Here is a 27,244-nt window from a genome sequence, read left to right as displayed (position 1 = left end):
GCACCCTATTCCATATAACAAGGCACCCTATTCCCTATAACAAGGCACCCTATTCCCTATAATAAGGCACCCTATTCCCTATAACATGGCACCCTATTCCCTATAACATGGCACCCTATTCCATATAACAAGGCACCCTATTCCCTATAACAAGGCACCCTATTCCCTATAACATGGCACCATGGTCAAAAGTACTGCGCTGTAGAGGGAATAGGGTGTAATTCCAGATTGACATTCTGAGAGACTTTAATTGCGTGTGCTTCCCATCAACATACATTTGAAGGGAAAAAAAGGACAACAGCGCCTAGTACAATTTAAGATCTCTTCTTGTAAAAAGGTATCACAGAGCAATCTGTTTAATCGTGCCTAGTGGGTATGTTTGCTTGCATTTTATCGCTCATGTATTATCCCCCTCATTCAATAGCAGACCATTGCTGCTGCACTGACCCACTACTAAATGTACCTCACGGAACAGACTACATCACTGCCAGGTAAGGAGTGACGTCATCCATACAAATCTAAACAGAGTTCTATGGAAGACGTCCGTTGGCCAAGTACACAAGCCAGAGTTCTGATTTGAGGTAAGTGCACAGCATCATTTTATTTAACGAGAACACGTGTACAATAACAATCTTACAGAAATGAGAAATTAGGAAATGTCCTTGCGTTGTTACGACCCAGTCTATAATCACAAGGATTTCCTAGAACTGAGCAACCCACTTATGGCTAATAGGCAAGTGAATTTCCAGACGGTATAGTGGTCTATCTTTGATCCACTTAACACACTCAGACCAAATTGAAAATCCATTTAAAGATGATGTATCGTAGCTACGCAGTCCAAGTTCCCAGTGCTTTTACATGGTAAATAAAGGAGTCAACAAGGTAGCTGTCTGACTGTAATTATATTCCAGTTTTTGGAAAGAGACTTGCCCTTTCAATTTTCACATTGAGATGTACATTTGCCTGGTGGGGTTGTCACAGGTGATAAATGGCCTTGCTTGTTGGGTGGGGCCTTCAGACCATAAATTACACTTTAGACATAACCTAATGGAAAGGCCTCAAATCATCACCGACTAGGCCAGGGGTAGACAACCCTGTTCCTGGATTGCCGCAAGTACTGCAGGACTTTGCACCAATTAGACGCCACACTGAGCTACTTAGCTAATTGATCAGCTCAGTGATTTCCTGAATTCAACACACCTGGTCTTCCTGATGGACTCTGCCATCAGGCTAAGGGCAAAGGGTTGAAAATCATTGAGTTCAATTCACTTTTTGGCAAATATGAAGGAAACATACAGGGTGTTTACATGCTATCAAAGTTATTGGAAGTTTGTAGTTCAGACTGGGAAGTTTCACTTGAACAACCCCCAAGTCGTAATTACCAGTTGTAAACTTTACATAAAACCTTCTGACCCGAGTTGCGATGTTTCACCACTGACCTTTTGCCTTTAAACCAAACGATGACCACAAATACATTTTTGACAATTACAAAACACATTAATATAGATAATGTAGCAAGTTTGACCATATTGTCAATTTTAAAGATGGAATCCACACTAGGGGGAAACAGAACCAAAGGAACTTTAGCTAACTTTATTAGTAGTAATGTTAGCTAGCTTACCTAAAATCTTATTGGTTGAATTATTTTTTCTGACTTTAAAAGCACTTGAACACAGTCATGTCGGATTTACAACTTCCTACTTCACAGTTTCCCACTTCCCAAAAATAAACATTATAATATACCACGCGTATTGTCCATGATGTGGTGTATAATCAGTCACAAAAAAGGGTGGTTGACACTCAAATTAATATCAACAATTGAAAATAACAACAACAAATCATTTACTGGGTGCTTATATTTGTCCTATATCACACATGTACAAGCGTGTATTTATATGCATGTGTGAATTGTAAATGTGTTTTTTTTGCATATCCCATCTCTCCCTGAGATACACTGGGAAAGTGGTATGTAATATATTGAGTAACAATAGCTAATAAATTAAACAAAAGCAGTATGTCATTACACCAACCACATACAATAGTTCTGGAGATTGTTTTCTATTCAAATATGGGATCCTAAGCGCTCTGATAAGTGGTCTGAATAGCCAATAGACTCCATATTGTTTTCTCCATATAGTGATGTAACAGAACTCAGACTATAGATGGTGACTTCAATCTGTGGAAAGCAAGGACATCCAACCTCCTCTTTCCAAAGGTTCTCCAGAGTTATTTTAGAACATGAACAAGAGAAGGATCAAATGAGGATCACCGGGTTCAAAGCCTTCTAATTTCCTTTGATGTGTCCTCGTCTTAAAGGTTCCCTGAGGTGAGGATGTTCATATCAGAGACGCGGGAGAGAATCTGTATGACATGAGAAGTAACTATCCCAATCTTATCCCAATCTGACCACAACAGGAGCAAAATACAAGGCAAAAGGAATTTTTAATTTAATCTTTATTTAACTAGGCAAGACAGTTATGAACAAGTTCTTATTTACAATGACGGCCTAGGAACAGTGGGTTAACTGTCTGCTCAGGGGCAGAACGACAGATTTGTACCTTGTCAGCTCGGGGATTTGAACTTGCAACCTTTCAGTTAATTGTCCAACACTCTAACCACTAGACTACCCTGCCACCCCAAGGAAGCTGTAGGCCATAGGAGAAGGTATCAATAGAAGGATATTTTCCAACATTTGGGGGCTCATCCGGGATCAAATGTTAACAGTATACCTTTGTGAACATTGTAAACTATGAATGCTTCGGGTAATGTTAAAGTCAAAAGAAAGACAAATGCAGGAAATACATATTGATCTGTTCCAGTGTTTTGTTGACAGTATGATTAGCATACTTATCTCTTGATTTGTGACAAACTTAAATGAATTAAATTTAATACTGGAGGAGATTTATAATCTGACGGCGCATACAACACAGCACATTCTACCATTGCCACAGTATTTAAATAATATGTGTTTTCGCAAATATACAGTGCCTTCAGAAAGTATTCACACCCCTTGACTTTTTTCCACTTTTTTGTGTGTGTGCGAGTGGGATTTAAATGGATTTGATACTCTGTAATGTCAAAGTGGATGAAAAATTATACCATTTTATAAACAATTATGGAAAATAAAAGACTGACATATCTTGATAAGTATTCAACCACCTGAGTCAATACATGTTAGAATCACTTTTTGCAGCGATAACAGCTGTGAGTCTTTCTGGGTAAGTCTCTAAGAACTTTGCACACCTGTACAATATTTGCACATAATTCTTTCAAAAATTAATCAAGCTCTGTCAAGTTGGTGGTTGATCATCGCTAGACTGTTGGGTTACAGACAGAATTTAAAATGATTTTGTGTTACTGGCCTACACAAAATACCCCATAATGTGAAAGTGGAATTATGTTTAGAGAAATATTTTCCTTGAGTCAATACGTTGTCAGGAGAATATTTTTTGCAATTTTATTATTACACATTTCACCATAGGATGGATATAAATGTTATCAGTTTTTAATATGATATCTGAGTGAGACTGACAAACAAAATCAACGGGCCCCCCCGGCCCGGTATCTGATTTAGACTGACTAACAAAATCAACGGGGCCCCCCGGCCCGGTATCTGATTTAGACTGACTAACAAAATCAAAATCAATGGGGCCCCCGGCCCGGTATCTGATTTAGACTGACTAACAAAATCATCTGATTTAGACGGGGCCCCCCGGCACGGACTATCTGATTTAGACTGAATAACAAAATCAATGGGGTCCCCCCCGGCCCGGTATCTGATTTAGACTGAATAACAAAATCAATGGGGCCCCCCGGCCCGGTATCTGATTTAGACTGAATAACAAAATCAATGGGGTCCCCCCCGGCCCGGTATCTGATTTAGACTGACTAACAAAATCAACGGGGCCCCCGGTACGGTATCTGATTTAGACTGAATAACAAAATCAATGGGGTCCCCCCCGGCCCGGTATCTGATTTAGACTGAATAACAAAATCAATGGGGTCCCCCCCGGCCCGGTATCTGATTTAGACTGAATAACAAAATCAATGGGGTCCCCCCCGGTCCGGTATCTGATTTAGACTGAATAACAAAATCAATGGGGTCCCCCCCGGCCCGGTATCTGATTTAGACTGAATAACAAAATCAATGGGGTCCCCCGGCCCGGTATCTGATTTAGACTGACTAACAAAATCAATGGGGCCCCCGGCCCGGTATCTGATTTAGACTGACTAACAAAATCAATGGGGCCCCCCGGCCCGGTGTCTGATTTAGACTGACTAACAAAATCAACGGGCCCCCCGGCCAGTAATTCGCCCATGATTTAACAAGTTCAGATAGCTGGCTGCTAAACTAACTTAGCAATCTAAAAAATGTTAGCTGACATGGAATAATTGACTGACTATCAGTGACTGACATAATAAGAGAAAAACTGCTGACGCATAACCACATTTCGGGGGGATGAGGTCATTTGTGGGCCGCCAGTTGCCCTGCAGTAGATAGACAAACAAACAGAAGTACGTAAAATATTATCCAATGGCCTTGGAGAATACCATCTATAACGGAATACAAAATGTCAATGTCAGCTTAGAAGGCAGTTGGGAAATGTACGTGTCTCCACAGCCTCCATATCTTTCATCACCGTGCCATGTTACTTGGCTATCACTCTTCCACCCTAGCGTTAATGGAGGTGACACTGCCTCTGTGCCAATCCACACAATTACAGCATCAGCCTGACGACAGGATGCCATAATAGGATCTGGTAGAAATGTACTGTACTCACCTGGATTATGCAGCATAACTTGTGTGATAACCAATCAGCTTGTTCGTTCTAATAACTTCTGTGTTTTCTTTTCATACAAGAAAATAACCCTTAATATCAATAAAACATCCTCAACGGATGGGTTTTTAGAAAGTATTAAAATACTTTGAGCATTTGCTTGAGCCTGGTTGGAGTGCCAGATGGGCAAAGTTTGCACTTTTAGGACTATGCCATTGGTTCCATTGCCACTGGCAAGCTTAATCGAGCACAAAAGGATTTCAAATACTATTTGAAGTACCCAGGTCTGCTCCAACGTATATAGTGTCAGATACAGACCCCCAGGATACTGTGCTGTCGTTTCACTGTGATCATGGCTAGCTATGAAAACTACACTGAACAAAAATAAACGCAACATGTAAAGTGTTGGTCCCATGTTTCATGAGCTTTTGCTGGGGATAATAAATGGCCACTTCAAAATGTGCAGTTTTCTCACACAACACAGCGCCACAGATGTCTCAAGTTCGAGGGAGTGTGCAATTGGCATGCTGACTGCAGGAATGTCCACCAGAGCTGTTGCCAGATCATTTAATGTTAATTTATCTACCATAAGCCGCCTCCAAAGTTGTTTTAGATCATTTGGCAGTACGTCCAACCGTCCTTACAACCACAGACCAAGTTTAACTACGCCAGCCCAGGACCTCCACATCTAGCTTCATCACTATCACTGGCGGAATCATCTGAGAGTGGTGGGGGGTGCTGAGGAGTATTTCTGTCTCTAATATACCCTTTTTGTGGGGAAAAAATCTCATTCTGAATAGCTGGGCCTGGCTCCCCAGTGGGTGGGCCTGGCTCCCCAGTGGGTGGGCCTGGCTGCCAAGTGGGTGGGCCTGGCTGCCAAGTGGGTGGGCCTATACTCTCCAATGCTCACCCATCGCTACATCTCTGCCAAGTCATGTGAAATCCATAAATTAGGGCCAAATTTATTTATTTCAATTGACTGATTTCCTTATATTAACTTTAACTCAGTAAAATCTTTGAAATTGTTGCATGTTGCGTTTATATTATTTGTTCAGTATATATATAAATCCTGCAAAACCCTTAAGGCTCAAGAGTAATCTTCATACTGTATAACACGTGAGGTAAAAGTTCCAGATTAGGAAGGAAGAAACCCATCTGACACCTACTGTGTTGACACTTTAAGAACATTCAGATTAACTTTATGTTGCCGGCTAATATGCATGAGGGAGTCTTTGGGGGAGTCTTTGTACTCCACCTGGGAGCAAATGGGGGCCCTCCCGGCCAGATGCAAACCGGGTCTAGCATCTCGTCTGCACTGAGAGAAGATGCTTTTCCTGGTGGCCCTGGAAAGAGCATTTACTTACTGAATACATAAACAATGCATTAATGGTGAGAACACAAGCTGGATACACATTGCATTTCAACTCAAGGTAAGGTTGGTAAAGGCATCCCCAGGGCTTACAGTGTATGAAATAAATATTGAGTTGTTTAGCAGGGACTAAACGAAGGCCAAGGGACAGTAAAACACCAATAATGAAAGTTAACACAAGTTGCAATGGTGCTCTGTGGTTAGAATACAGATATCAAGTGTTTGTGGCTTTCTTGGAATCAAAGAACTGTGAGAAGTCTAAATAAAAATCGACTGAAAAGGAACTATTTGGTCCAATGCAGTATTTTTATAGATCACTGTAAATCTCTCTCATCATCTCATCATGCAGACACATTCTTCAAAGACGTATTTTCTGGTGACAAGTAACAACATGATGAAATATATTGTTGTCCTAATAAACAGATGACACAGGATGAAGACATTTGAAGGGTATTTATTCATAATAATGCAAAGCAATCATCTGGGAAATCAAATCCAAATAATGACTGGAAGTCTGTTGCTAATATAAGTTATAAAATATGTTTTTTTCTGATACAGTTAGATAAAGTTCTGTTCTGGGGTGTTGTTGTCAAGAGAATGATTACCCCAAATAATACATTTATTTTGTCCCCATTTGAGCAAATGCATTATTGAGTTAAAGTGCCAGTTGAAATCTGCTGTACAATAGAATATATGGGTTTACTTTGAGGGTAGAATTGAAACACTCACTTGACTCAAGATGGTAGGCGAGGAGAGAATTTGTTTTGTCGACACACATTAAAAAGCAATGAAATGAATCAAATAAAATGAGTTTGCTTGCGGTACTTACAGTTGAAGTCGGAAGTTAACATACATTTAGGTTGGAGTCATTAAAACTAGTTTTTCAACCACTCCACAAATCTCTTGTTAACAAACTTAGAGTTCTGGCAAGACGGTTAGGACATCTACTTTGTACGTTTCAAACAATTGTTCACAGATTATTTCACTTATAATTCACTGTATCACAATTCTAGGGGGTCAGAAGTTTACATACACTAAGTTGACTGTGCCTTCAAACAGCTTGGAAAATTCCAGAAAATAATGTCATGGCTTTAGAAGTTGATAGGCTAATTGACATCATTTGAGTCAACTGGAGGTGTACCTGTGGATGTATTTCAAGGTCTACATTCAAACTCAGTGCCTCTTTAATTGACATCATGGGAAAATCAAAAGAAATCAGCCAAGACCTCAGATTGTGTTTTTAGACCTCCACAAGTCTGGTTCATCCTTGGGAGCAAATAGTAGTACGCAAGCATAAACACCATGGGACCACGCAGCCGTCATACCGCTCAGGAAGGAGACGCGTTCTGTCTCCTAGAGATGAACGTACTTTGATGTGAAAAATGCAAATCAATCCCAGAACAACAGCAAAGGACCTTGTGAAGATGCTGGAGGAAACAGGTACAAAAGTATCTATATCCACAGTAAAACAAGTCCTATATCGACATAACCTGAAAGGCCGCTCAGCAAGGAAGAAGCCACAGCTCCAAAACCACCATAAAAAAGCCAGACTACGGTTTGCAACTGTCCTCTGGTCTGATGAAACAAAAATAGAACTGTTTGGCCATAATGACCATTGTTATGTTTGGAGGAAAAAGGGGGAGGCTTGCAAGCCGAAGAACAACATCCCAACCGTGAAGCACAGGGGTGGCAGCATCATCTTGTGGGGGTGCTTTGCTGCAGGAGGGACTGGTGCACTTTACAAAATAGATGGCATCATGAGGCAGGAAAATGATGTGGATATATTCAAGCAACATCTCAAGACATCAGTCAGGAAGTTAAAACTTGGTCGCAAATGGGTCTTGCAAATGGACAATGACCCCAAGCACACTTCCAAAGTTGTGGCAAAATGGCTTAAGGACAACAAATTCAAGGTATTGGAGTGGGAAGAACTGAAAAAGCGTGTGTGAGCAAGGAGGCCTACAAACCTGTGCTGTCAGGAGGAATGGGCCAAAATTCACCCAACTTATTGTGGGAAGCTTGTGGAAGGCTATCTGAAACGTTTGACTCAAGTTAAACAATTTAAAGGAAATGCTATCAAATACTAATTGAGTGTATGTAAACATCTGACCCACTAGGAATGTGATGAAAGAAATAAAAGCTGAAACAAATAATTCTCTCTACTATTATTCTGACATTTCACATTCTTAAAATAAAGTGGTGATCCTAACTGACCTAAAACAGGGAACTTTTACCAGGATTAAATGTCAGGAATTGTGGAAAACTGAGTTTAAATGTATTTGGCTAAGGTGTATGTAAACTTCTGACTTCAACTTTATGTTTTTACTGAACAAAAATATAAACGCAACATGCAACACTTTCAAAGATTTTACTGAGATGCAGTTCATAAAAGGAAATCACTCAATTGAAATAACTTCATTAGGCCCTAATCTATGGATTTCACATGACTTGGCGCAGCCATGGATGGGCCTGGGAGGGCATGGGCCCACCTACTTGCGAGCCAGATCAGCCAATCGGAAATAGTTTTTACCCACAAAAGGGCTTTATTAAAAACAGAAATATTCCTCAGCACTCCCAAATATGCGCACAAACTTTGTGAGAAATTAGCTTTTTATGCATATGGTAACTTTCTGTTATTTTTTATTTCAGATCATGAAACACACTTTACATGTTGTGTTTATATTTTAGTTCAGTATAGAATGACAGAGCAAACCAGAAGCAATGGAAAGGAGAGTTGAAAAATGTATCTGCTGTATCTGTATCCATTACTTTGAAATAATAAACACAAGTAGTCATGAGGGAAAATCCAGCCAAAAACTATATTTTGGTGTATTTTTCATTAGTCCACTGTTGATACAGTCCTAAAGTGTTTTGCATGTCAGCAAGTGAAGTTTTAAAGATATCGGACTTTCAAAAATGAAAGTGTCATCGGCTACATCATATGATGCATTTTTCATGGTCATGATGATGCGCCCAGGAACACTTTGCCTCTTGAAATGACGGTGCTTTCAAAACAACTGGGAACTCATTAAGAAACAAGGTCAAATCATGATGTCAATGATCTTCTGGACAGAAAGTCGGAGCTTGAAATGACGAGTTGGATTGACCGCCCTAAACAATTTTTCCCAGTCTGAGCTCATTTGTTTTCCCGAGTTCCCAGTTGTTTTGAACATACTGACGTCTGAGATTTCCGAGGTCCGAAGCTCCAAGTTGTTTTGAATGCATCATGACTAATGAAAAAAAGAACAAAATATAGTTTGAGTGGATTTTCCCTTTAACGTCTGCAGATAAACAACGCAATCAGATATTGAATTGAGAGACATTGGAGAATGGAAGTTATAAAGCGAACTGTTCAATGAAATTTTATATTTTCCATTATTAAAAGTGACCACACATGCTATGATTTACATTAATAATTTCATTGAACAGAGAAGAACACATTTTCTTCTGTTTTAACAGGTTGCTGAGAGGAACTGTCTCAGCCTAAATCTGTGAGAAATGTACTAAATTTTGTCAAAATTTGTTTTGTGTCATCTTGTGCTTTTTGAATGACAAATGGTTTCTTATAGAATATTTTATAATGTGGTGTTCACCATATGTATTTGCTTAGGGCCCGATTCCGACCTGAGTTAAGCATGGGTTAATGGAACGTAATTCCCTTTTTAACGCACTTTTCTCTCTATGCGTATTCTGACCTTGAATATAAACATGAGAATAACATGCTATTCACCTGCTATTCGTTGTGGGTGGAGATCGAGTAAATGAAAGAATGGCGGAGGTGTGTCTGCAGATACTCCATATTCTCACCTAATTCCCTAATATTTCCACCACCTTTACGTGAGAATAAACCATGAATAAGGTCTAGCAAACCTACCGGCTCCAAGTGGAAAAAGCATCTACTTTATTCTGCACTGCTATTTACAGCTGGATAAGAGCTATTAAGAAGAGCTGGGTGAATGAATAACCTGTTTGGATAAAGGAATTATAAATATAAATGACACTTGTTTTTAGATATATTTTACCTCAATATCACTGGAGACGAATGTGAAACCATTCATACGGCAGCAAACTGAAGCATATCAACATATCAACTTTCCCACAGTGAAGTTTATGAAATGAAATATGCAGAATTTAAATTGTACTGCTTTTAAATTTGCAGGGATGGGCTCTCTAATGTCTTAATTATATGCTACCCAGACTTTCTCTGTTTCCTATTTTTATCATGTTAAATATTAGTCACTACCAGTATCGACCGCCAGTAGGCCTAATAACCACACATATTCAACTGCCAATTTACTGTTACTCCCCTTCAGTTGGTATCGCCTACATTATCATTCCATTTAAGCACATTGTTTCGTTTACCTTCATTTGCTTCCTCTGTAAACACTGTCGCGGCCTACTAAAGAAGTGCGTAGGAAAGTCGGAATAGGGCCCTTATAGCCTATTTCTGATTATTCTGTAAAAAAACAAACAAAAAAAGGAATCAGGAAATAAAAAGGGAAATCTACATTTTCTCCCAAAACGTTTTTTTTTAACGAACAATAGTAGTCATTTTACAATACATTTTTTTTTTTTCAAAAACCAGCTGGTTAAGGTAACTCATGGTCTCAGGTAGTTCCAAGGTCTTTACAGTCTCTGTAAAAGTAGAGTTACACTCTCATTTGAGTACTAAAATAGGTCTGTGAGAACCACACAGCCTGACCTAATGGACTGACAGACACCCAGGTAAGCCAAGGCCATTATCAGCCGTAAGAGTCCCACTTGAAAGGTCCTCCTTTCACAGTCCTCGGACGAAGTCACAATAATGTCTTTCTCAGCGGGTCCAGCTGAAATGAATTGGTAGACTTCAAAAGCATCCCTCCCTACAAGTCGATTTTTTGTCAGAGCCCATTGCTTATTTCTAAGAGCTCCCCGTTCTCGCTCAGTCACTCTGACAAAGCTTGGCCACCATCCTTTCTCTGCTTGAGCACAAGTCCCACTCCAAAAGCCTAGACTGTCAAGGGCCGTAAAGTCATTCTCCTAGGTCAAAATAAAGAGAGCTGTGTAGATATCCATAATTTGACACTGTGCCACCACATGCCGAGTTGACCCTTGATACTAGAGTTAGCTGCAGATTACAGCATGATTGATTCTATCTCTATAAAATGTGCCTAAGGGGCAAATGCTTGGATGGTAAACTAGCCAATGTCGGGGTTTCCATTCACCTAATCTTCCACTAAGTCTGAAGGCACTTGATTTCATGGCACACAGCAGCGTCTTATCTTATCCCGAGAGGACTAGCAAAAGATGCAAAAACAGCTGTTCATAAAGTAACCTTCCGAAGACTGCCACAAGCATGCATGGGCATGTATCATGATCAATGAGTACAACTCATGCAGGAAGAAGAAAGATAGCATTGACATTCAAGGTTTTTCTTTTTTTGTAGTACATATTTTTATGTGCTTTATGGAGCCATGCTGAAATCAAAGGTCAGGACAATGACTTGTATTGAAAACAGATGTTAATCTTGGCAGTTGCAAGAGAGAAACTACTATAACATGAAATAAAATAACATGAGCTTGAATTTCCTCCAGTAATATTTTAGTAATTATTTTTTTGACATTTAGCACACTCTTTTCCAGAGTGACTTACTAGGGTTAAGTGCCTTGCTCAAGGGCATAATCGACAGATTTCCCCCCCCCTAGTCGGCTCGGTGATTAGAAACAGTGACCTTTCGGTCTTAACCGCTAGTCTACCTGATGACCACTTGTCCTTAAAGTAAGGTAAATTAGGAGAGGATGATTTGAGTGTTATAACAAAGCTAATATTTCTCTATGAGCTTATCCATCATCAGTATTGTGGAATAATTATAACGTTAAGGTAAGATTTTAATGGAGAAAGCTGATCCGAGAGCAGCTGTGCATTACCTTCGATCCTGTCAGTCTCGACACACGGCGCGCTTGGCGAATGTTCTCTCTAGGTGCTTGTTTGGGAAACACTTAAAAAGTTGACTGGTAAAAACGATGCACCTGGGCCCAGTTTCCTGATAGCGATGTAATTTAGGCTTAAGAGTGTTTTAACAATGCATCTTTCCTGCAACGGTCAAAGATGTAACATGCGTTTCCCAAAACACCATGCAGAGAGAACATTCTCTAACATGGAACCCAAACTGGCTGCACGCATGCGCCATCGTGCATAAATTAATTTTGTCCCCCCACTCCAAACGCGATCACGACCTGCAGGTTAAAATATCAAAACAAACTCTGAACCAATTACATTCATTTGGGGTCAGGTCAAAAAGCATTAAACATGTATGGCAATTTAGCTAGCTAATTTATCCTGGGATATAAACATTGAGTTGTTATTTTCCCTAAAATGCACAAGGTCCTCTACTCTGACAATTAATCCACACATAAAACGGTTATTTCTCCTCCTTCCCGGCTTTTTCAACTTTGAACTTATATGGTGATTGGCATCTAAACTTCATAGTATTACCAAGACGACCGGCAAAACAGTTCGTCTTTCAATCACCCACGTGGGTATAACCAATGAGGAAATGGCACATGGGTACCTGCTTCTATAAACCAATGAGGAGATGGGAGAGGCATGACTTGCAGCGCGATCTGCGTCAGAAAAAGTAATTACTTCTATTTTAGCCCTTGGCATCGCAGACGCATGTTGGCGCACGCGAGCAGTGTGGGTGCAAAAATTGAATAACATGGATTTCTAAATTTATTTTGCAACGCTCGCACATGCGACGTGTCCGGTCTGGTCAGCATGTTAGTGCGTCGTTGAGACAGACGTGTCAACACTGATAGGATAGAATAGAAAGATAGGCAGCGCTGCTCTCAGATCAGTTTTACCCATTCAAATCTTACCTTAACATTAGAATTATTCATCAATACTGACGATGGATCAGTTCCTAGAAAGATATTAGCACCTATGGCTTCAAATATTGAGGCGGCTTGTTCTAATGCTTACCCCATAATCATGCGCTAAATCAAGATTTAGCACATCATGCCACGTTAGGCTACGCATCATGAAATATATTCAGAGAAAATAGACAGTAGCATACAAGCAGAAAGATAGAACTCAATTGATTGAACATGAAATATATAGTATTTCAAAGTGATTGAAATAGACCTATAGCCTACTGTATTTATATTTGAATGCAGTCATCTCGGTTTTAATTTCAAGCATCTTGATATTGTATCAATTGAAAAGACATTGCCAACTTTGTATTTGTAGTCAACTTCATCTAACTTTATCAGCGCAGATAACCATGTGATTCTATGTTAAGCAGAGATTTTCTGATTATAGAGTGACGCAGGAGGGCAAAAAAAGCATCCAACGACACACGTACTACGAGTGGTCCGAGGCAAGTTTATTTTACCTTTATTTAACTAGGCAAGTCAGTTAAGAACAAATTCTTATTTTCAATGACGGCCTAGGAACAGTGGGTTACCTGCCTGTTCAAGGGCAGAATGACAAATTTGTACCTTGTCAGCTCGGGGGTTTGAACTTACAACCTTGCGGTTACTAGTCCAATGCTCTAACCACTAGGTTACCCTTGTAGAACGATGGTTTTGGGAAACAGCTCAGAGATTTAACCATGCTCTTAAGAAGTTTCAAATGATAAGTTTAGCCTTAGGATGCTTTTGGGCAACTGGGCCCTGGTCTTTAAGCACTACATGTGACCTGACCGATTAGGGATTGGTCAGGAGGTGAAAGGAGAAGCTAGGTAATAGAAAGTGAAATAAAGAGATGCTAACCTTTCATACAAATGGCTGGATTGCAACAACCATTGTTAATATAAGCAAGACTACTTTAGCTTTAAAAATCCTCATCAAATCCCGTTTAGATAATGAAAGAGATATATTTCCTGTCACTGTTGATTGAATCACATTCACAGAAGTTAAGGGCATCTGGGACACAGAGAAGCCCCTACAGTAGGTCGAAAGGATCTGATAGAGTTGACTGTGAGGTGCAAAGGTCCAGAGGTTGTTTACACCAGGCACACCATAGTTCAGCCACTACATAGTAGAGTAACCAGTGTATGCACTTCTTAATGAAACCAACATTTTAAAGCAACCTCAAAAAAACCCACAGAGGAATAATTGTGATGAATTGACTTACAGATTGGCATATAATGCACTAAGCAGTCGAAGTTTAGCCTCTGGGTAGAAGGTATGCACGTGTTTGTTTATACATATTTTGATGAAACCGAACCTAGGCAGCCTCTGAGTTTTAAAAGGGGTTAAAGTGACAACACAAAGAGGAATAGCAGAGTCTCTAACATATTCATGAGAAAATAGCTTCGGGTCAATGTGGGTTATTGAGTGAATTTCGTACATTTACACTCTTAACATAAAATCAACCTCTTCAACACCCATCTCATTAAGCAATGAATTATAGTTATTCCTTGGCCTTGACAAGCAGCAAACAAATAACATATGGAAAATGGAAAGAAAAAAAATGGGACCACATCTTGTGTCCTTGTGCTTTACAGAAATGTACCATTCCGTTCCGATCCTTGAGCCAATATACACAATGATGGCACCCACACTCTCCTTCGACTGGCTTCACCTTGGGGGGAGAAAAATTAGGTGTAGCCCCTACTACTGGAGTGTCTACTATGGAGAACCCGGCTGGAGTCCTGACCCTGGAGTCCTGACCTTGGAATGCTCTCTGTGCATATTTCAGAAAAAAAAACAAGATTGACTGAGTTTTTTTATTTTTATTCCTGCATGCTCCACCCTGGACCAGCGCTGGACTGCTGCTGCTCTCCTGAAGACTGAAGAGGAGTGAATCTTTGGTAGTTTTGGGGGTTTAGACAGTCAAAGTCTGCAGATTCTTCCACAGGGGTGGGGCCGGCATCAGGTTGCTCTTCCTGGGAGGGAGGGGTCACCTCTGATGACCCACAAACACCAGGGTCAGTGTGACCAAGAACTGACATATATGGTGCGCGGTGGGAGGAGACAGTGATCTCAAATCTGTAGGGATAGAGAAAGATACAGAGAAAGATAGAAAGAGAAAGTAGAGAAAGAAAGAGAGTACGTTGGTGATGTAGATAAGGATGATGTATGAAAATAATTTCAAAACGATTTAATTGAGCTATTGGGATGACGTGTGGGTAACATGTACAATTCCGTATTTGATTTAAGGAAGACTAAAATACATGTGATTGTTTTTAGTTGTTCTGAGGAGGACCGTACTCTTCTTCTCTGGAGGAGTCTCCTCTGGTATATAGAGATGCATTGTGATTTCTCTCAATGTAGACTCACAATACTTCAGTGGCAGCTCAGCATCAAGCATTAATAATGCTTATTGACGAAATACATCAAGTACTGTATGAGCAAATTCAGTTAAGAGGTTCTTAAAAACATTCCCATTAGTAGTATTTGTACTGAACCTTGTTAATCAGTAAAGAGACCCAGCCGACAGTCTCCAGTGTACAAGCGACAGAGCTGCTAAAGCCTAATATTTTAATGTAGGACGCTGATATCTACCATTTGGGAGGATAGTTAACATAATTTTAAAAGGCATTACCAATTGAAGTAATGTAAGTAATGAGGGAATAAAAATTAGCTATTGCACAAAATATTTTTATTTTTTATTTTTTTCACTGACGATGCCTGAAACAAAAATACAGTGGCTTATACTCTTGGCGAGTAAACCTGTTTTTCGAAGAACTAACAATACCGGATTCAGTCCTTGATTTATAGTTCCTTAAGAGGAATGTTATAAACGTATGTTATACGGCTTGCCTCTTCCTGATTGATTGGTTCTGGTTGACGTATAGGTCATGCCCCCCCCTCCCAAAAAAAGCACTTACTGTTGTGTGGAGGGTCTTTACATTCTCCTTCCTCAATGGTGACATCATCAATGGCGATATCCCCTTCTATCCCAGGACCCCGAATTCCTTCCAGAACCAACTACCAAAACAGGATAAGCAAGACAAAGACAAAACATGTTAAAACCAACTGCTTAAATGTCTTCCTGCAACTACAGACCCTGGTTCGAATCTAGGCTGTATCACAACCGGATGTGATTGGGAATCCCATAGGGTAGCGCACAATTGGCCCAGCATCGTTAGGGTTTGGCCGGGGTAGGCTGTCATTGAAAATAACAATTTGTTCTTGTTGAGTTAAATAAAGATTAAATACAATTTAAAAAATAATACAAATAATGACTCATTCTGTGAGGCATATAGCAAAAATATATAAGACAAATGCTTATATAAGACATCGGAATAAGAGAGGAAGCACATATGAAGGCAGTTTTGTACTTTGCACCTTAGGGCCACCATAGTTCTGCATTGGTGACCCATTGCTCCTCCCATAGAGTTGTACCCACCTGGAAAGAGGCTGTTGGGTGAATGTTGACTTTGGCTTGCTTCCATCGGTCTCCTTGGTTCCCGACCAGGGTCCACACGGAACTGTCTGCGCCCGACTGGCCCTTCTGTCGTAAGTAAGCATTTAACGCTCCTAGAGGAGAAAACATCAAGCCCTTTAAGGACAACATTGTGCCAGGGAAGCTCAGTCAAGCACAGCTTAAGTATTTGAAAGATTTCAAGTCCAATTTGAGCCCAAGTCTGATATCATCTATGGCCTCAGCACAGTAGCACATCTCCTTTATTTATAGATTATACTTATTTAATTATTAATAATTGACCTGATAAAAAAACACATAACAGCTCATTACTGCAAATACGAAATGATTCAAGGGGTCTACACAGGAACCTCCCCTTATTGAGTGGTGGCTTTTACTGAAAGAGTGGATTGTATCACAATGGATTCATTTGACAATATAATTCACTTGTCAAGTGATGATCATGAAAGTCAAATCTTGTATGTTTCTTTTCAGTGCAAACGAGGTGATGCCAAATAGTGTGCTCTGATGTGTAGACCCACATGAAAAAATACTACAGTTTATTATAGAATACTACAGTAGAATAGAATAGAATACTACAGTACTCTATAGAAGTACTCTATAGAAGTACTCTATAGTAGTACTCTATAGAAAGCCCTTGATTCTAGGCAATTCTGTAGTAAACTGTAGTAAACTGTAGTCCTTAGACGTAGTATATTGGCCATATACCACAAACCCTTTATGTGCCTTATTGCTATTATAAACTGGTTACCAATGTAATCAGATCAATAAAAATAAATATTTTTGTCCTACCCTTGACATACCACGGCTTTCAGCCAATCAGCTATCAGGGCTCAAACCACCCGGTTGATAACGTAGAATACTTTACTCCACACTGTAGTATCCCTCAATCTTGTAGTGCTTACAATAGAATGTTGCAGTAAACTGTAGAATACACTACATAAACATTTTGGGGGTGATTTTAGTTTTTGGTTAAAAAAAAACAATAAAAGAATTCAGCTAAAAATGAGTTTACTTTAGGAAATCTATTCCCGAGTATTCTCACACAAGAGAGAAGACATGTGATTGTGTCTCAGGTATGAAATTATTGTTGGGCTTTCTTTTTGGGCTTAGTTGTGGTTAATATGCAGTGTACAAATAATTTTCCGGCCTCCAGACAAACTCTGTAGAATGTTTTAGTATAGTATATTGTATAATACTTTAGTAAATACAACAGTATTATCCACATATTTCTCCACATATTTCTTCCTCAAGAGAAAGCCCCCAGTTCTATGGGAAAGATAATCTAACAAAAACACTACAGTAAATACTACAGTAATCTCTGGCAAAAACACTACAGTAAATACTACAGTAATCTCTGGCAAAAACACTATAGTAAATACTACAGTAATCTCTGGCAAAAACACTACAGTAAATACTACAGTAATCTCTGGCAAAAACACTACAGTAAATACTACATTAATCTCTGGCAAAAACACTATAGTAAATACTACAGTAATCTCTGGCAAAAACACGATAGTAAATACTACAGTAATCTCTGGCAAAAACACTATAGTAAATACTACAGTAATCTCTGGCAAAAACACTACAGTAAATACTACAGTAATCTCTGGCAAAAACACGAGAGTAAATACTACAGTAATCTCTGGCAAAAACACTACAGTAAATACTACAGTAATCTCTGGCAAAAACACTATAGTAAATATTATAGTATACTACAGTCATGTCTGCAAAAACATGACAATAACTACTATACTATATTACAGTAATGTCTGCATAAACACTACAATAACTACTATAGTAAAGTACAGGCACGTCTCCAAAAACACTATAGTAAATACTACAGTATACCACAGTAATGTCGGCAAAAACACTACAGTAAATACTATAGTATACTACAGTCACATCTGCAAAAACAATACAGTGAATACTACAGTAAAGTCAGCAAAAATGTAGAGGCCAAAATAGACATGCCACTCCCCTGTGATGGGAGACTTAAGTGGATCTTACTGGATGATCCAATGACGCCAACAACAGACTCCTGCAAAATGCCCTCTACTTCAAATGAGAACTCAGTCTCTCCACCACCCACTCACTCACATTCTGCACAGAATCAAAAAAAGAGGCTCAGAATGCAGGTTACCTTTCTTTCTCTAACAGAAACCAGTGAAAGGAAACAGACAGGTTAGGACACAAGCCGTCAGCCCTTTCTGGCTCTGGCTGCTGGTTGCTGAGGCTGAGAGAGCAGAGAGAGAGAGAGAGGGCCCATTGAGACCTGAATGGATTAGGTTGACACGTCCTATTCAGAATCGCGACAGCTTTGTGGAGCAGAAAATTGTGGTTACAAGCGTGTCTTGCAGGTCAGGGGTCACACCCATCGCTCAAGTGCAACTGTCGGTCTGATTAAGACACTGCGCCAACAGGAGAGCAGGGGGTGTGAGACGACAACCTTCAGGGGAGCCTGAAAAGAATCTGACGGAGGACAAAGTTATTAATACTCAAATAGAATGGTCGTAAAAACCATAGTGTGCTCAATTTCCATTTTTCACCAACGCTCAGGATGCTTCGGATATTCTGGCATTGAAGTGTTATTGAGTGGTTGTCAAATTAAAAAAGAAAGGTGTGTGTACAACTTGAGTGGTAAGCAAACACTTTTATCTAATCATCAGGGAGGTAGCGAACAGGGAAGTGGGGGATAGGTGAGGGAAGCACAGCCGAGAGCTGCCCAGTAACACAAGCCGACCAGACGAGCTAAACTACTTCTATGCTCGCTTCGAGGCAAATAACACTGAAACATGCATGAGAGCACCAGCTGTTCCGGAAGACTGTGTGATCACGCTCTCTTCAACTGATGTGAGTAAGACCTTTAACAGGTCAACATTCACAAGGCCGCAGGGCCAGATGGATTACCAGGATGTGTACTGCGAGCATGCGCTCACCAACTGGCAAGTGTCTTCACTGACATTTACAACCTCTCCCTGTCCGAGTCTGTAATACCTACATGTTTTAAGCAGACCACCATAGTGCCTGTGCCCAAGAACACTAAGGAAACCTGCCTAGATGACTACCGACCCGTAGCACTCACATCTGTAGCCATGAAGTGCATTGAAATGTTGGTCATGGCTCATATCAACACCATTATCCCAGAAACCCTAGACCCACTCCAATTTGCATACCGCCCAAACAGATCCACAGATGATGCAATCTCTATTGTGCTTCAAACTTCCCTTTCCAACCTTGACAAAAATAACACCTATGTGAGAATGCTATTCATTGACAACAGCTCAGGATTCAATACCATAGTGCCCTCAAATTTCATCAATAAGCTAAGGACCCTGGGACTAAACACCTCCCTCTGCAACTGGATCCTGGACTTCCTGACAAGCTGCCCCCAGGTGGTAAGGGTAGGTAACAACACATCCGCCACGCTGATCCTCAACACAGGGGCCCCTCAGGGGTGCATGCTCAGTCCCCTCCTGTACTCCCTGTTCACTCATGACTGCATGGCCAGGCACGACTCCAACACCATTATTAAGTTTGCTGACGACATAACAGTGAAAGGCCTGATCACTGAAAACGACGATACAGCCCATAGGGAGGAGGTCAGAGAACTGGCCGTGTGGTGCCAGGACAACAACCTCTCCCTCAACGACGAGACAGCCCATAGGGAGGAGGTCAGAGAACTGGCCGTGTGGTGCCAGGACAACAACCTCTCCCTCAACGACGAGACAGCCCATAGGGAGGAGGTCAGAGAACTGGCCATGTGGTGCCAGGACAACAACCTCTCCCTCAACGACGATACAGCCCATAGGGAGGAGGTCAGAGACCTGGCCGTGTGGTTCCAGGACAACAACCTCTCCCTCAACGACGATACAGCCTATAGGGAGGAGGTCAGAGACCTGGCCGTGTGGTGCCAGGACAACAACCTCTCCCTCAACGTGATCGAGACAAAGGAGATGATTGTGGACTACAGAAAAAAGAGGACTGAGCACGCCCCCATTCTCATCGATGGGGCTGCAGTGAGGCAGGTTGAGAGCTTCAAGTTCCTTGGTGTCCACATCACCAAAAAACTAACATGGTCCAAGCACACCAAGGCAGTCGTGAAGAGGGCACAACAAAACCTATTCCCTCTCAGTAGACTGAAAAGATTTTGCAGGGGTCCTCAGATCCTCAAAAGGTTCTACAGCTGCACCATCGAGAACATCCTGACTGGTTGCATCACAGCCTGGTATGGCAACACCTCGGCCTCCAACTGCAAGGCACTACAGAGAGTAGTGCGAATGGCCCAGTACATCACTGGGGCCAGCTTCCGGCCAACCAGGACCTCTATACCAGACAGTGTCAGAGGAAGGCCAGAGGAAGGCCCTAAAAATGGTCTCAGAGTCCAGCCACCTGTTCTCTCTGCTACTGGACGGAAAGCAGTACCAGAGAGCCAAGTCTACTGGGGCGGCAGGGTGACCTAGTGGTTAGAGCGTTGGACTAGTAACCGGAAGGTTGCAAGTTCAAACCCCTGAGCTGACAAGGTACAAATCTGTCATTCTGACCCTGAACAGGCAGTTAACCCATTGTTCCTCGGCCGTCATTGAAAATAAGAATTTGTTCTTCACTGACTTGCCTGGTTAAATAAAGGTCAAATAAAAAGAAATTTAAAAAAGGTCCAAGAGGCTTCTAAACAGCTTCTACCCGAAGCCATAAGATTCCTGAACATCTAATCAAATAGCTACCCAGACTATTTGCATTGCCCCCCCCCTCTTTTACACCGCTGCTACTCTCTGTTGTTATTATCTATGCATAGTCACTTTAATAACTCCTACACCTACATGTTCATATTACCTCAACTAACCAGTGCCCCCGCACATTGACTCTCTACCGATACCCCCTGTATATAGTCTCGCTATTGTTATTTCACTGCTGTTCTTTAATTATTTGTTACTTTAATTTCTTATTCTTATCCATATTTTTTTCAACTGCATTGTTGGTTAAGGGCTCGTATGTAAGCATTTCACTGTAAGGTCTACACCTGTTGTATTCGTCCCATGTGACTAATACAATTTGATTTGATACGCTTGGCAAGTGGATGCTGATTGAAAGCTAGCAGGTATGTACTTAAGAGGTCAAACACACTCCCTCTAAGCTGAAATAGACTGGCCTGATAAAAGAGCTACAGTGCACCATTTGCATTCATCCTGAGACCATACATGCCATGCGTGCTGGCACCCAGGCATCTCACCTATGTGTTTCCCATACATATGGTAGTAGAAACCAAAGCAGTAGGTTGGAGAGGACGTCACAGTCCCATAGGGGCTTTTGGGGGCGACGTTGAAAGTGGGGGTCAACAGTCGAGCCTTTTCTCCCTCCAGGCGTGGTCGAGACGTCTCGATATACATGTAGAAACCTGTATGGTGTTAAAACAATGACAGTCAATGTAGAAACCTGTATGGTGGTAAAACAATGACACTGACCAACATATTGTATGCAAAACCCCCAAAAGTAACCCTCTCTGTCCTGCCATGGTAACCTTCTCTGTCCTGCCATGGTAACCCTCTCTGTTCTGCCATGGTAACCCTCTCTGTCCTGCCATGGTAACCCTCTCTGTCCTGCCATGGTAACCTTCTCTGTCCTGCCATGGTAACCCTCTCTGTTCTGCCATGGTAACCCTCTCTGTCCTGCCATGGTAACCCTCTCTGTCCTGCCATGGTAACCCTCTCTGTTCTGCCATGGTAACCTTCTCTGTCCTGCCATGGAAACCCTCTCTGTCCTGTCATGGTAACCTTCTCTGTCCTGCCATGGAAACCTTCTCTGTCCTGCCATGGAAACCTTCTCTGTCCTGCCATGGTAACCCTCTCTGTCCTGCCATGGTAACCCTCTCTGTCATGCCATGGTAACCCTCTCTGTCCTGCCATGGTAACCCTCTCTGTCCTGCCATGGTAACCCTCTCTGTCATGCCATGGTAACCCTCTCTGTCCTGCCATGGTAACCTTCTCTGTCCTGCCATGGAAACCTTCTCTGTCCTGCCATGGTAACCCTCTCTGTCCTGCCATGGTAACCCTCTCTGTCATGCCATGGTAACCCTCTCTGTCCTGCCATGGTAACCCTCTCTGTCCTGCTATGGTAACCCTCTCTGTCCTGCCATGGAAACCTTCTCTGTCCTGCCATGGTAACCCTCTCTGTCCTGCTATGGTAACCCTCTCTGTCCTGCTATGGTAACCCTCTCTGTCCTGCCATGGAAACCTTCTCTGTCCTGCTATGGAAACCCTCTCTGTCCTGCCATGGTAAGCCTCTCTGTCCTGCCATGGTAACCCTCTCTGTCCTGCCATGGTAACCCTCTCTGTCCTGCTATGGTAACCCTCTCTGTCCTGCCATGGTAACCCTCTCTGTCCTGCCATGGAAACCTTCTCTGTCCTGCCATGGTAACCTTCTCTGTCCTGCCATGGTAACCTTCTCTGTCCTGCCATGGTAAGCTTCTCTGTCATGCCATGGTAACCCTCTCTGTCCTGCCATGGTAACCCTCTCTGTCCTGCCATGGTAACCCTCTCTGTCCTGCCATGGTGACCCTCTCTATCCTGCCATGGTGACCCTCTCTATCCTGCCATGGTGACCCTCTCTGTCCTGCCATGGTAACCCTCTCTGTCCTGCCATGGTAACCCTCTCTGTCATGCCATGGTGACACTCTCTGTCCTGCTATGGTAACCCTCTCTGTCCTGCCATGGTAACCCTCTCTGTCCTGCCATGGTAACCCTCTCTGTCATGCCATGGTGACACTCTCTGTCCTGCCATGGTAACCCTCTCTGTCCTGCCATGGTAACCCTCTCTGTCCTGCCATGGTATTGTGATTCCTACCTGGGTTCCATTAATATTTATCTACTTTCAAATACGTTGATCATTTCATTAAGTCTGCCTCAAATGCCAGAAGGCTGGCTTTGCACTTTTTGAATTATTGGTTTCATTCCGCCAGGCAAGCACAGCTAAGGATAAAAAGTATTTGAATGACAACAAATACTATTTGAACCCAGGTCGGATGTGCTGGTGTTCCACTGCAATGGAGAGAACATCAGAATTCTAAACCAAACGGCAGAGTTCATCTCTCTATAATAACTGCTACAAGTTTGCAGCTGAGGCACTGCTGTTAGCAGGCCATAAACTGTTCTGGTATCAGGGAAGGTTTCTGCACTGCAATTCTCTGTCTGGCCTTGTATACAGTGCAATCCATAATACAAGCCTTCTCCGTGGATACCAATCAGATAAAAAAAGATCAAGGAATGTTGGGAAACTGTGAGCCGCGTGTTTCATCGCAATGCCTTGGATAATTAAAAGCAATGCATTATTTCTGACATAATCCATCGTAACATGCTCTAAAACACTTAAACAAATGTATCCCCGATTAATTGGTTTATTTTAACGGCTGGGGCTTTTGGCATTTAACGAGTGGATAGCATTGCGGGAGATTGTACATTGGGGGAATGGTTACTGCTAGTTCCCTTAAGGCATACGTCGATGGGCAGGTAGTGACAGACACTCATATTTCATAATGCTGCCCGCTCTCTAAAGGAAATGTCACAGCCATCCCTGCAGCGCTGCAGATGTCCATCATGGCTACTACACCCCATAGAGACACAGGCAGAGAGGAGGGGGAGGAGAAGGAGCCGAGATGGGGGTGGAGGAGTAGATGGGGCAGAGGAGGAGGCGATGGGGTTGAGGTGGAGGAGGAGGAGGAGGAGAAGATGGGGCGGAGGAGGCAATGGGGCGGAGGAGGAGGAAGAGATTGGGCGGAGGAGGAGATGAGGCAGAGGTTGAGGAGGAATAAATTAGGAAAAGGAGACGGGGTGGAGGAGGAGGAGGAAATGGGGTGGAGGAGGAGGAGGATATGGGGCAGAGGAGGAGGAGATGGGGCGGAGGAGGAGGATGAGATGGGGAGGAGGAGATGGGGCGGAGGAGGAGGATGAGATGGAGGGAGGATGAGATGGGACGGGGTGGAGGAGGAGGATGGGGCAGAGGAGGAGGATGAGATGGGGGGAGGAGGAGGAGGGGTGATGGGGCAGAGGAGCAGAGGAGAGATGGGGTGGAGGAGGAGGAGAGAGGAGGAAATGGGGAGATGGGGCGGAGGAGGAGGAGGGGGGGAGGAGGAGGAGGATGGGGGAGGAGGAGATGGGGCAGGAGGAGCAGGAGGAGATGGGGCGGAGGAGGAGATGGGGTGGAGGAGGAGGAGCAGGGGCAGAGAGATGGGGGAGACGGAGGAGGAGGATGGGGTGGAGGAGATGGGGCAGGAGGAGGATGGGGGGAGGAGGAGGAGATGAGATGGGGAGGAGGAGGAGAGGATGGGGGAGACGGAGGAGCAGGAGGAGATGGGGCGGAGGAGGAGGATGAGATGGGGAGGAGGAGGAGGGGTGGAGGAGGAGATGGGGCGGAGGAGGAGGATGGATGGGGAGGAGGAGGAGGGGTGGAGGAGGAGATGGGGTGGAGGAGGAGGAGGATGGGGCGGAGGAGGAGGATGAGATGGGGGGAGGGAGGAGGAGGGGAGATGGGGTGGAGGAGGAGGAGATGGGGCAGGAGGAGGATGAGATGGGGAGGAGGAGGAGGATGAGATGGGGAGGAGGAGATGGGGTGGAGGAGCAGGAGGAGGAGGAGGGGGGAGGAGGAGAAGATGGGACGGAGGAGGAGATGGAGGAGGAGGAAGAGATTGGGATGGAGGAGGAGATGAGGCAGAGGTTGATGAGATGGGGTGGAGGAGGAGGAGGAGGGGTGGAGGATGGGGCGGGAGGAGGAGGAGATGGGGCAGAGGAGGAGGAGAGGGGGCGGAGGAGGAGGATGAGGATGGAGATGGGGTGGAGGAGGAGGAGGAAATGGGGCAGAGGAGGAGGAGGAGATGGGGCGGAGGGAGGATGGATGGGGCAGGAGGAGGAGATGGGGGCGGAGGAGGAGGATGAGATGGGGAGGAGGAGATGGGAGGAGGAGGAGGAGATGGGGCGGAGGAGGAGGATGAGATGGGGTGGAGGAGGAGGATGAGATGGGGCGGAGGAGGAGATGGGGCGGAGGAGCAGGATGAGATGGGGTGGAGGAGGAGGAGGAGATGGGGTGGAGGAGGAGATGGGGCGGAGGAGGAGGAGATGGGCCGGAGGAGGAGATGGGGTGGAGGAGGAGAGATGGGGAGGAGGAGATGGGGCGGGTTGAGGAGGAGGAGGAGATGGGGCGGAGGAGGAGGGGGTGGAGGAGGAGGAGGAGATGGGGCAGAGGAGGAGGAGATGGGGTGGAGGAGGAGGAGGAGGATGGGGGAGGATGAGATGGGGATGGGGAGGAGGAGGAGATGGGGCGGAGGATGAGATGGATGGATGAGATGGGGGCGGAGGAGGGATGAGATGGGGTGGAGGAGGAGGAAATGGGGTGGATGGGCCGGAGGAGGAGGATGAGATGGGGGAGGATGAGATGGGGAGGAGGAGATGGGGAGGAGGAGATGGGGCGGAGGAGGAGGATGAGATGGGGCGGAGGATGAGATGGGGTGGAGGAGGAGATGGGATGAGGAGGAGATGGGGCGGAGGAGGGATGGAGGGGTGGATGGGGAGGAAATGGAGGAGGAGGAGGAGGAGGTGGGGCGGAGGAGGAGGGGAGGAGGAGATGGGGCGGAGGAGGAGGATGAGATGGGGCGGAGGAGGAGATGGGGTGGAGGAGGAGGAGGAAATGGGATGGAGGAGGAGATGGGGCGGAGGAGGAGGAGGAGATGGGGTGGAGGAGGAGGAGGAGGTGGGCCGGAGGAGGAGGAGATGGAGGAGGAGGAGGAGATGGGGCGGAGGAGGAGGATGAGATGGGGAGGAGGATATGGGGCAGAGGAGGAGGATGAGATGGGGCGGAGGAGGAGGAGATGGGGCAGAGAAGGAGGATGAGATGGGGAGGAGGAGATGGGGAGGAGGAGGATGAGATGGGGCGGAGGAGGAGATGGGGCGGAGTAGGAGGATGAGATGGGGAGGAGGAGGAGGAGATGGGGCGGAGGAGGGGAATGAGATGGGGCGGAGGAGGAGGAGGATGAGGTGTTATGGTGATTTTCTGGTGACACTGTCTGTGATTTATTTAGAATTCAAGGCACACTTAACCAGTATGGCTACCACAGCATTCTGCAGCGATACGCCATCTCATCCAGTTTGTGCTTAGTGGGCTATCATTTGTTTTTCAATAGGACAATAACCCAACACATCTCCAGGCTGTGTAAGGCTATTTAACCAAGAAGGAGAGTGATGGAGTGCTGCATCAGATGACCTGGCCTCCACAGTCAACCAATCTCAACCCAATTGAAATGGTTTGGGATGAGTTGGATCACAGAGTGAAGGAAAAGCTGCCAACAAGTGCTCAGCATATGTGGGAACTCCTTCAAGACTGTTGGAAAAGCATTCCAGGTGAAGCTGGCTGAGAGAATGCCAAGAGTGTGCAAAGCTGTCATTAAGGCAAAGCGTGGCTATTTGAAGAATCTCAAATCTCAAATCTATTTTGATTTGTTTAACACTTTTTGGTTACTACATGATTCCATGTGTTATTTCATAGTTTTGATGTCTTCAATATTATTCTACAATGTAGACAATAGTAAAATAAAGAAAAACCCTTCAATGAGTAGCTGTTCTAAAACTTTTGACCAGTAGTGAAGATACATACATAGTTCTGAGACTACCGTCCGCTGTGGACACACATCCTGACCGCCCACCTCCCCATAATTCCCAGCCTTCAGCTAAACTGGCTGTATTTA

The 27,244-nt window shown here is 43.7% G+C and overlaps 1 protein-coding gene across 1 annotated transcript in view; it reads right to left on the bottom strand.

Moving 5' to 3' along the window:
• Positions 1-6,585: 6,585 nt before the first annotated feature.
• LOC135508471 (MAM domain-containing glycosylphosphatidylinositol anchor protein 2-like) overlaps positions 6,586-27,244 on the bottom strand; it is a 219,020-nt gene continuing 198,361 nt past the window's right edge. Inside the window, exons 14-17 of the mRNA XM_064928684.1 lie at positions 21,749-21,913; positions 16,483-16,613; positions 15,962-16,061; positions 6,586-15,119 (exon numbers count right to left, since the gene is read on the bottom strand). Of these exons, the coding sequence (XP_064784756.1) occupies positions 15,031-15,119; positions 15,962-16,061; positions 16,483-16,613; positions 21,749-21,913 (485 nt within the window). The 3' untranslated portion in view covers positions 6,586-15,030. The remainder of the gene's footprint in view (positions 15,120-15,961; positions 16,062-16,482; positions 16,614-21,748; positions 21,914-27,244) is intronic.

Source organism: Oncorhynchus masou, chromosome 21, assembly GCF_036934945.1.
Source record: "Oncorhynchus masou masou isolate Uvic2021 chromosome 21, UVic_Omas_1.1, whole genome shotgun sequence".
In the NCBI taxonomy this organism is placed as follows: Eukaryota; Metazoa; Chordata; class Actinopteri; order Salmoniformes; family Salmonidae; genus Oncorhynchus; species Oncorhynchus masou.
This window is presented reverse-complemented; position numbering and strand designations above follow the sequence as displayed.